Source organism: Eulemur rufifrons, chromosome 30 (assembly GCF_041146395.1).
Source record: "Eulemur rufifrons isolate Redbay chromosome 30, OSU_ERuf_1, whole genome shotgun sequence".
NCBI classification, from domain to species: Eukaryota; Metazoa; Chordata; class Mammalia; order Primates; family Lemuridae; genus Eulemur; species Eulemur rufifrons.
This window is the reverse complement of record NC_091012.1, coordinates 49244155-49256257: the sequence shown is the minus strand read 5'-3', so window position 1 is coordinate 49256257 and position 12103 is coordinate 49244155. Positions and strand designations below refer to the sequence as shown.

Here is a 12103-nt window from a genome sequence, read left to right as displayed (position 1 = left end):
CTAAAAATAGAAAGAAATTATATGGACAACTAAAACATATATATATACAAAAAATTAGCCGGGCATGGTGGCGCATGCCTGTAGTCCCAGCTACTCGGGAGGCTGAGGCAGTAGGATCGCTTAAGCCCAGGAGTTTGAGGTTGCTGTGAGCTAGACTGACGCCACGGCACTCACTCTAGCCCGGGCAACAGAGTGAGACTCTGTCTCAAAAAAAAAAAAAAAGCTATTATTAATTTTATTAAATCCTGAGCCCTGAGAACATGTCTTTTTTTTTTTTTTTTTAAAGAACACATCCCCTTAAGTCTATCTGATGAAGGCCAGGCATGGCAGTTCATGCCTGTAATCCCAACACTTTGGGAGGCCAAGGCAGGAGAATCACTTGAGGTCAGGAGTTCGAGACTAGCCTGCGCAATACTGTGAGACCCCACCTGTACAAAAAATTTTTTAAATTAGCTGGGCATGGTGGTGCACACCTGTAGTCCCACCTACTTGAGAGGCTGAGGTGGAAGGATCACTTGAGCCCAAGAGTTCAAGGTTTCAGTGAGCTATGATTGTGCCACTATACTCCAGCCTGAGCAACAAAACAAGACCCTGTCTCTTAAAAAAAAAAAAAAAAAGTCTGTGACAAGATGAGAAGTTCACATAAAGAATTCCTGTCACACTCCCAAATACTATGGCTGTCTACAGGAAAAGCACTTGTGCAATTGTTTGAATTGTAAGCTGAACTGTTACAGCAAGTGTTACAGTGAGTGGTCCCGAGGACAAAATGAGTGGCACATGGAGAGTCGGAGAATCAAGGTTTATTTGCCGGCGGGCTCAGAGGGGTCTTGTCATGAAATTTTGAGCCCCGTCTACCCATTTTTTCCCCACTTTTATTAAGTTGGGGTGATCCAGGGGTGGGGTCTCAGGTGACTAATGTCTGCCAGGTATAGGTTGATTGATGTGTCAGGTAAAAGTTAATATTATGTTGATGCACCAGGTAATAGGATAGTTGTTGCACTAGGTAATAGGTTTAGTGTTATGCTGATGTGCCAGGGAATAGATTAGTTGATGGACCAGGTGTTAAATTAGTATTATGTTGATGCGGGTCTTCTGTGAGGGGTGGGGATCTCAGGTGGCTGTTGTGTTAAATAATAGATGGGGGTTTTCCTTATCAGAACTAGCTTGTTTTTATGGAACACCATTTTTCACTTAAAAGGACAACTAACAGACAAACTATGGTTATTCACACATGGGTCTTTGGCAAGCATTTTCTCAAAAATGAACCAAGTGAGCCTGTCACTTCAAAGAAAACAGAGTATTTGTTGGCAATGATAAAATTAAGCTGCACACAAAAACTAGAATTTTGGAAAACTTGTCTCTGCTGCCACAGGATTGACCACTTCCCAATTCATAGAGACTTTCCTGATTAGTTCAGCGATGATAATAAAGAATGCTTTTTTGATATTATACAATGAAGTGTGTCAGTATTTGGAAGAGCTACAACATAATTCAGTAAACCAAGATTTTCCAACTGACCAATGCATAATGTTGCAAAACAATGCATGAGTAAAAGATCCATTCCAAGTGAAAGAGAGGTGTTGAGCCCTTTTGCGGGGAGCATAGCTAACTCCCTGCAGAGAGGTAAATGGATTTTAATTTAACAAAGCAAAACTGTTCACTGATACAGTTTCGGATTTGACGTTGCAACAAACCATCAAGAAACTACCACTCGATGGTAGTTTCTTTGCCATGACATCAAAGAAGAACATGCACAATTATCCAAAAAGGCTAAGAAAATTCTCCTCCTGCAACTACTTATCTGTGTGAGGCTGGATTTTCTTCGTATACTTCAACAACAATCACATATTGCAACCCCTACCTCACAGCAAAAAGCAACACCAGGTAGATAAGACTTAAAAATGATAAGAAAATTAAGTTTCCAGAAGATTATAGAGTTATTGGAGTCAAGAAAGACTGATTAAACACCAGAAATATTAATCATGAAGCAAATGATTGATAAATTTGACTACATTAAAATTAATAATTTCTATTCACTGAAAGTCAACAAGAGTGGATATATAAGCCAAAGAATAAGAAAAGATAATTGTAATACATACAGTGTAACACACAAAAGGCCCAAATACAGAGACTATATACAGAACCTCTACAAATCAATGAAAGAAATACAAACAACTCGGCCGGGTGTGGTGGCTCACGCCTGTAATCCTAGCACTCTGGGAGGCCGAGGTGGGCAGATCGTTTGAGCTCAGGAGTTCGAGACCAGCCTGAGCAAGAGCGAGACCCCATCTCTACTAAAAATAGAAAAAAAAAAATTATATGGACAGCTAAAAATATATATAGAAAAAATTAGCCGGGCATGGTGGTGCATGCCTGTAGTCCCAGCTACTCGGGAGGCTGAGACAGGAGGATCGCTTGAGCTCAGGAGTTTGAGGTTGCTGTGAGCTAGGCTAACGCCACGGCACTCACTCTAGCCTGGGCAACAGAGTGAGACTCTGTCTCAAAAAAAAAAAAAAAGAAAGAAACACAAACAACTCAATAGAATAGGCAAAGAGATAATAAAGAAGCCCTTCACGGCCCGGCGCAGTGGCTCAAGCCTGTAATTCTAGGACTCTGGGAGGCCAAGGGGAGAGGATGGCTTGAGCTCAGGAGTTTGAGACCAGCCTGAGCAAGAGCAAGAGCAAGACCCTATCTCTACCAAACATAGAAAAATTAGCCAGGCTTCGTGGTATGCACCTGTAGTCCTGGCTATTGAGAGGCTGAGGCAGGAGGATCACTGGAGCCCAGGAGTTTGAGTTTGCAGTGAACCATGACGATGCCACTGCACTCTACCAGGGCAACAGAGTAAGGCTCTCTCTCAAAAAAAAAAAAAATGCCCTTCACAAAAAGAAATCAGAACCAAATGACCAGTAACATATAAAAAGATACTCATGAAAATATAAGCCACAGTAAAATAATAATATATATATATATTAACAAAAATTTTAAAGTCTGACAATATCAAATGTTAGTGAGGATGTGAAACAAGGTCAAATCTCATACACTGCTGGTCAGAGACTACAGTGAAATACTTTGGCAATATCTAATAGAGCTTAAGTAATCTATAATCCAGAGATTCTACACTTAAGTATATACTCCACAAGAACACATGCTTGTATACACTAAGACAATTGTATAAGAATGTTTCTATTGGCAATGTTGGTAGTAATAGCAAAACACTAGCAATAACAAAAATGTTACACAATGGGCCGGGCGCGGTGGCTCACGCCTGTAATCCTAGCACTCTGGGAGGCCGAGGCGGGTGGATCGCTCGAGGTCAGGAGTTCGAGACCGGCCTGAGCAAGAGTGAGACCCCCGTCTCTACTAAAAATAGAAAGAAATTATATGGACAACTTGTAAAATATATATATATACACAAAAAATTAGCCGGGCATGGTGGCGCATGCCTGTAGTCCCAGCTACTCGGGAGGCTGAGGCAGTAGGATCGCTTAAGCCCAGGAGTTTGAGGTTGCTGTGAGCTAGACTGACGCCACGGCACTCACTCTAGCCCGGGCAACAGAGTGAGACTCTGTCTCAAAAAAAAAAAAAAAAGACAAAAATGTTACACAATGGAATATCTTGCAACTATGAAAATGAATGACTGCAAACATGCAACAACATGAATGGATACTAAAGATACAACTGTTCAGCAAAAGCAGCCAGATACAATAGGATACATACTTAATGTTTTATTTACATGAAGTTCAGGAACAAACTTATTAGGTAGTGAAACTATAACGAGCAAGGAAGAGAAAAACCACACATGTCGTACAATACTTACCATGGGGGTTGCAAGGGAGGTAGGAAACGTTTGATCAGGAAGGGAGGTTATGTTGCCTTGACCTGGGTACAAGTTAGGCGGGTGTGCATTCTACAGTGATTCTTTAAGCTCTACATTTAGGCTTTACGCACGTCTCTGTATTTTTGTTACATTTTACAATTCAGAAAAAAAAATATTCTTATAAGTTACACAAGGCTTTAAAGAAAATGAAGACAACCAATGAATTCATATACAAAAGTTTCTTACTCTTATATCCAGTTATACTTTTTTTTTTTTTTGGAGACAGAGTCTCACTCTGTTGCCCGGGCTAGAGTGAGTGCCGTGGCATCAGTCTAGCTCACAGCAACCTCAAACTCCTGGGCTTAAGCGATCCTACTGCCTCAGCCTCCCGAGTAGCTAGGACTACAGGCATGCGCCACCATGCCCGGCTAATTTTTTGTATATATATATTTTAGTTGTCCATATAATTTCTTTCTATTTTTAGTAGAGACGGGGTCTCACTCTTGTTCAGGCTGGTCTTGAACTCCTGACCTCAAGCGATCCACCCGCCTCGGCCTCCCAGAGTGCTAGGATTACAGGCGTGAGCCACCGCGCCCGGCCCCAGTTATACTTTTAAGACATATAAAATCTGCTTATATATTACATCTAAGGCTAAATATGATGCCACATTACAACCATCCACAGAGAGATTATCTTCTTTGCAGATTATACATACCCTTGCAGCTCACCTCTGTCTTCTGATTATTTCAATACTCCATCATCAGCATGAGCAGGGTAAGGTTGTTAAAAGTCAACAGAATAAAATTCTCCTAGTCAACAATCCTTGTAAGTCTCTCAAAATTATTTTCAAAACCAAAGATTAAAAAGGCCAATGGAGAGCAATTACTAAATTAAATCTGCATAGTTTGAAAATCTCATTTAGCTATTAGTTTTTAAACACCTCTCACTGAAAAGAAATTCTTCTGAGAGCACCTTACAAATGGTAAAATAAACTGGTTTAAGTTTAATTCCAAGTACTTTCAACTACTTCCCTGGAGAACTAGATAAGCCTCCCTTCTAATTTCACGAAATATGTTAAACCTACTACAAGGCTATCTGGAATATAAAACAAAATCTTCCTTCCAGTAGGTAACACAGAAATAACATCTGCTTCAGACTAGCATCAGAGAATATAACCTAAAAATGCCTGCCATCTACCTCTTTTGTTGAGAGTAAATATATAAGAAAGTGAATCAAGATTATTTCAATATTTACTATGAAGTATTAAAACAATTCCTTCTTGCAGTTCTCACTACCCCTATAGGTTCCATTCCCTTTAGAATGTAATAGCAAGAAGCATCATGTCTTTGACAGAAGAATTTAGCAGAATCCAATAACTCATCTTTGCCTTTGTACTCAGGCTACTAAAATGCAAGGTCAAATATTCCTTTGTATAGAAAAAGGAGAGAGAAGAGGAAAAGAAGAGAAAGGAAAGGAAAGGGAGAGAGAGAAAAAGAAAGGGAAACGAGAGAGGGAAAGCTAGATGATTTTTTAAAAATTCTTCTTATGGCAAATTCAAATTTGTTCCCTCACAATTTCAATAGTTCATTTTCTATTTGTTTTAACAATCTTAATGCACGTCTCTTGCAATAAGGCTTCCAATAGTTCAGAGGAGGAGTTGATAGTGTCCCAAACTCCTACCTAATGGTATAGTCATCATTACATAACTTTAAGAAATAACTGAAATATAATTCTATATTGTCAGTCACCAGGCCACAAACATTCATTAGAATGCAGATGACAATGTCATCATGAACTATCAATTAAGGAACACAAAGATTTGCTCAGATCGTATAAGGAATCATTGATAGGTTATTAGGATAAGGCAATTTGCTTGCATAACAGATACTTATATTTCCATAGTATAAAACAAGTATTCCTTAGTTATAGGAGAAAACGAAAAACAATCTCTAAGAAGTTTCCCCCAATAGGTAGATTTATCTGTGCTCTTCTCCCTAAGTAATCCACTAACAGAAGAGCATCAAGTATCCTTAAAGAAGCAATTCTGTTTATGAATGTTGCATTTGTCTTACTACACACCTGTAACAATTTTAGTACTCTCACCTAAATTATAGGGTGGAGAACAAAACTAACTCCAACAGTTGTCCATTTTAATATGGCTTATAAATAATCAAACTTTCTATCTCAGTCCAATTCAAACTATTATTGTAACCCCTTCATAATATCCAAATATTTGAGTTTACCATTTTTTCCACTTTTAAAACAGTTCAGTGCTATTGTGGAGATATTGTCTCAGGTCTTTGAGAACAAGGACAGAATCTACTTTTTCTGTCAAAGATTTATCAAAAACTGAATAAAATGTCATAAGTTCTTCCAAGGACTGAAAAAGTATTTGTGAATACTTCTTAAAATGAGTATTTAGCTTTTCACCTTACTTGCTCCCATTTTCCAGTTGAAAGGAAACATAGCATAAGCCTGAACTACTTGATTATGCTCACATCTCAAAGTCTGCTTCACATATAAAAGGCTGATGTTCACCTGGGATTCACTTTTAATTATTAAAAACAAGACAACAAAAACAGTTAAATTTAGTTAAGCAAAGTGTTATCTCTATTATCATTGTCAGAACAGAGACATAACCCACAAAAATGAATATTGGGACAAAATAGTTTTATCTTGTGAAAACATGCATTTATGAGACTAGGAAATGTTAGAAAAGACAACAGAAGTTTCTGCACTTACAATAGGAAAAAGCACAACTATATTAATAGCACTTACTCTAACATAACATTTAAGCATTATAGAAAAATTTTAAGAAACAAAGCATGCAGTAACCTAGACAATCTCCTGATATTTCTTCAATGTTTTCTAAAGAATGCATTTCTCTTCCCAGGAAAAGAGATCAAGACTTATACTTAGCTCATGAATACAGGTTGAAATGAGAAATTAAATGCCAAATGAAAACTAAGACATCGGCCGGGCGCGGTGGCTCACGCCTGTAATCCTAGCACTCTGGGAGGCCGAGGTGGGCGGATCGTTTGAGCTCAGGAGTTCGAGACCAGCCTGAGCAAGAGCGAGACCCCATCTCTACTAAAAATAGAAAGAAATTATATGGACAGCTAAAAATATATATAGAAAAAAAAAAAATTAGCCGGGCATGGTGGTGCATGCCTGTAGTCCCAGCTACTCGGGAGGCTGAGACAGGAGGATCACTTGAGCTCAGGAGTCTGAGGTTGCTGTGAGCTAGGCTAACGCCACGGCACTCACTCTAGCCTGGGCAACAGAGTGAGACTCTGTCTCAAAAAAAAAAAAAGAAAAAGAAAACTAAGACATCAAGAAATTAGGCTGAATTTACAGCAACTTTTGGGGAGGGGGGACTCAATCACTAAGACTAAAAAGTCTTAGAATGATTACATCACGCCCTCCTATTCCCTCCAAGAAATTCAGGTCAGACGACATTTATTGAGCATCCAAATGTACTTACAGGAATGTCAAATCATTTAGTACTAGCAGAACAAAAAGAATGGCAACCAAAACATTTGGAAATTAAATTTTAAAACAAACTTTTTAAACTTTAAAAAAATCAGGGAAGACCTAACAAAAATTTCTACTGGGATACGTAAATTGTTTAAAGAAATACATTCTTCAAATAGATGATACTCAACAAATACAAGTATTTCAAAATTAGACCAAGTATTGACATGAGGCTAGCACCTTCAGATTAAGAACTTCCAATATCAATCTTCCATTAAGGTTGCATGTGACAAAGAAATGCTGAGTTCACTGTGATAATGATTTCTACTAAAAACAGAATTCTCCACTAGATCTACCAGTACATGCAAGTTTATTAGTTTAGTCATGTCAAGTTCTATGCTAACATAAAATCATCAAGAAACTAGAACACTAATTCGAAAATTAAAGTGATTAAATACATATCTTGCATATGTTGCAGGATTTGAAAGAGTTTGCATTTAGATGTAACCATTACTGGACAATGACATTTTGTTAGTCCTTTGCCCTTCTGATACCTCTTGGAAAAGATCGTTTTAAGAATTCTACAATTTATCATTAAAAACATAATTGGTATCTCCGGAAACATAATAGGGTATCTAGGTATGTGATGGACTGACCATTCAGATAGGCAAAATACAGTTTTCCTTTTCTCCTTAATTACCTAACAAAACATTCTTCAAAGCCAAGACCTTCCATCTAATAAACAGCTGCTTTTCATAAGATACAATTAAGACTTTGCCATCTCTAAAAATTACAAAATGCCCAATACATTTCATATGTTGCTTTTAACACTATGAAACCAAAGCAGACAACCACTCCCAGAAAGACTTATGCTGGTAAGAAGTGACAGACTAGAAATGAACTAACGACCTCATAAAATACATCATATATTTTTCTCTTACTTTTTTTTCCGAGATAGAGTCTCACTCTGTTGCTCAGGCTAGAGTGCCGTGGCATCAGCCTAGCTCACAGCAACCTCAAACACCTGGGCTCAAGCAAGCCTCCTGCCTCAGCCTGCTGAGTAGCTGGGACTACAGGCATGCACAACCATGCCCAGCTAATTTTTCCTCTATATATTTTTAGTTGTCCATATAATTTCTTTCTATTTTTAGTAGAGACAGGGTCTCACTCTTGCTCAGGCTGGCCTCAAACTCCTGAGCTCAAACGATCCACCCACCTCGGCCTCCCAGAGTGCTAGGATTACAGGCGTGAGCCACCGCACCCAGCCCATCATATATTTTTTAAAAGATAATTTTCAGTCAAGTTAAAACTCATCTGCTAATTTGTTAAAAAGGAAAAATTCACCCAAGATATAATTTTAAATATTGGTCATATTCTAAAAGCCAATCTCTAAATGGATTCACTAATAATTTGGTGGTATGACTACTTTCATTTCCAGTTGCTACATTTAAAAGGCTGTTTCCAGACAAAGGAAAGGGGGTTTTTTGTAATATATTTACAACATCATTTGTTCTGTCTAAAAAAGTGAAAACATTAACATCTATCCTTAGCAAAAATACAAAACTCCCAAGGTAGGCTATATAGTTTTCACAGAGGGAAAAGAAAGCAAATAAATGAAAACTAAGTACTGGATGGTGATGTGTTTGACTATTTAAAATAGCTCATTATGTCACACGAGAACTTTAAATTCTCTACACAGAATACAATTATAAAACTGACTATACTGATTTGAATCTAATATAATTCAAACCACATTCCACAAGCCATGCAATCACTACATAAATGTAAGCCCTAATAACAGTTTTTAAGCACCTCTTCACACACATGAACTATGATGGGTAGCATGGATCATATAAATACACATAAAATGAACCCAAAATTCCATTTTAACTAGGTATTTCAAACTCCTGTATCACTTTTTCTCCAACCACTGCCACTCAGAAGCCAAGCAAAATTTTACCTCGTAGCCCTAATACACTGGTAGGACCAGTAAAACTGTCAAAAACAGCAGCTGAAATGAGAAAGCTGAACAATCTACAATGATGACAGCCCCTAAATAAAGGTGCTGGCTTTATAAGTAAACAAAACTACAATGAACTGATTTATCAGGTTTTAGGGATTACCATAATATGGATGAAGATGATGGTTTGGTTGTGTAACTTCCCATCCTGCCTTGAGGGATTTGACAGCTATCTGTTAACCAGCACTTACAAGGATTTGGAAAATGTTCCCAACAGTGAAAAATGAATATTTATCAAATAGTCTTCTCTGTCAGTTAATAAACCAATAAACACTCTAAGCATATGCTGAGGGAGGGGGGTTGAACCAAAAGAAATATGAGACATAGTCCCTATCCTTCAAGGGCCTCTCAATTCATTAGAGTACAAGAGTAAATACACATGAAGGAGTCAGAGACCAATTAATTGCTAACCTGAGTGGTACAGTCTTTAAGTGCATGAGCTGTCCTGAGAAGTTTAAATATCTAAAGGTTGGAATAATATTACTTTTAATAGCTATCACTTGAGCACTTACTATAAGCCAAGTGCTTTACAGACATGATTTAGCCTTCACAACAATCCTTTGAGTAGAGTACTTATTATTCCCAATTTACTCAAGGGGAAACAAAGTGGTTAAGGAACTTACCCAAGGTCACTCAGCTAGTTAAGTAGCTAAGATGACCGCTTATTCAGGCAATTCTACAGCTCATACAGTTAAGACTTCATAAAGCAGTGCGCGGCGGGGCGGGGGGGAGGAAGCCATATAAGCTGGCAATATTACAAGCCCAAGATCGGGCAACGCGTTCCCCACGTTTCGTTCCAAGTAACGAAGTTCCAATGATTCATATCTTTCGCACCAGCAACTGTAAACTGGCTGCACCAGGCGCGGGGGGCGGACAACGACAAAAACGGCCAACAAGAGTTTATCTCACCCAGGGTTGTTGACCTTTAGCTTCCAAAGCGATTCAGAGAAGGAAATTAGAAATAAGTTCTTTGTTTTTAAATCTGTGGTTTACTTTGCTACTTAAACGATTTTTCCCCGGGGCGGGGGGGGGGGCGGGGAGCGGTGAAATTTTGGTCAAGGAAACCGTGGGTATGGCAAATTACTGTTTTTTTTGTATTACCGGGGAAAAACAAGTTTTATGACTATGGGAAGCGCGTTATCCTAGGTACTCGAAAAGCTTGGAGAGTTGCCAGAATTAGTTGCAGTCCCAGGACAAAATGGGGTTTAGGAAACATTTAGTGACAAAAGTTGAATCCAAGCCGAAATATCTGTAAGGTGAAAAGACTGAGCAAAGAAATGCCGGTAGGTCTTCAGGGAAAGCGGCAATCTCTGCCACACTTGCCCGCGGTGACAAGCTGGGACAGCCAAGAGACCGCCCCCTGGGAGAACGAGAGGTGCCAAGCCAGGCTGTTAGCAAAGCCCCGGGCTTCGCCGCAGCGAGCAGAGAGGAGGGAAGGCGGTCTGGGACGGTTCGACCTCCTCGGACTTTGGGCAGAGGAGGTAGGTGCCAGGCTCCAAACTCCGGAGTCGAACGAGTGCAAAGTCAAGAAATGGGACAGAGAGAGATGAAAAGTCCGAATCGCCCTGGCATGGCCCCATAAAGAGAAAGGAGCCAAGTGAGCTCCAGCGAAGAGGGGGACAAAAAGAGACCGAGCGGAAGCGCGGGGACCCAAAGGTGCAAAACGGGAGTTCTGCTAAGAAGCTAAAGGAAGCTGAGCTACCATGGGCAGCAGGGATTTCTGGGAGGCCAGGGAAGGAAAGAGGTCGGCGGCGGTTAACAGCACCTCTTCTCCCCGAGTTCGAAACTCCTAGCCAACCATCCACGCCCGCCGCCCGGGTGGGGGAGGGGGTACATCTTCCCCAACAACCTCCCACCACAGGGGAGAGTGCGGCCAATGCCCTGGCCCTGCCTGGCTGTGCGCCCGCCTCCGGCCCGAACACTCACAATTCGCCTCTCCCTGATTTCTCCCAATTCTTTATCCACTCTGCGGGAACCACCACGGCTGCGGACGCCATCTTCCCCTCACTAGTAGCAAAAGCCCGGATGTGTAGCACGGGAGCGAAGGGTCAAAGGGGAGCACCGCCCACGAGGAATGCCGGGAGCTGCGAGTTCGGTTTTTTATTTCCCGCCCCGTCTTCCTCCCCACCCTGCGGAAGCCCGAGACCGGGCCGCCAACGAAGTGGACTAGACCCGTGGGCCCTCTCGCAAAGTGACTACGCTGGTTGCGCCCTCCACAGGCCTCGCTCTCACTTCCCTTTAGAACAAGAACAATGCCATCCCCATGCTGACTCGTAGCCCTTGTCCTCTTCCGTAATATCTACCCCCGACCACTAATTCGAAGACGTTATTTTTCAAGCACCTAGTCTGTGCTGGACACTGGGGATAGAGAAATAATAAGCCATGGATGCATGCCTTCCACGAGCTCACAGTCCGTGGGAAAGAGAATATAAGCAGATAAATTACAGTGCGCCCTGCTGACTGCTGAAATAAAATAATCAGGGAGGGGGTAGCCACTGACTTTTTCCCAATATAAAATTGGCAAAATTCTAGCCGTGGGAAACACGTGGATCCCTGAGTTCTGACACGTTACTGTGTCTGCTGGCTATCATTGTTACCTTAGGTTAAACTAGGAGGCTCAAGAATGAGAAACAAAATGTTTACATTAAATAGTCTCAAAGTATCTCTCACAAGATACTTATTATTTCAAAGGGCAAAGTAGAAACTTTACAATGGGGAAACATGGAAGACACCATCCTAACTGTGATGAAAATAAATTACCCCAGAAACGAGACAAATGGACGTTTGTG

The 12103-nt window shown here is 40.4% G+C and overlaps 1 protein-coding gene across 2 annotated transcripts in view; it reads right to left on the bottom strand.

The window, feature by feature from the left end:
- The window catches only part of THOC2 (THO complex subunit 2), a 118026-nt gene extending 106685 nt beyond the window's left edge, over nucleotides 1–11341 (bottom strand). Inside the window, exon 1 of one of the 2 annotated variants that reach the window (XM_069464481.1) lies at nucleotides 11241–11341. In XM_069464481.1, coding sequence (XP_069320582.1) covers nucleotides 11241–11311 — 71 coding nt within the window. In that variant the 5' untranslated portion in view covers nucleotides 11312–11341. The remainder of the gene's footprint in view (nucleotides 1–11240) is intronic. The other variant, XM_069464480.1, reaches the window with a different exon arrangement.
- Nucleotides 11342–12103: the final 762 nt, after the last annotated feature.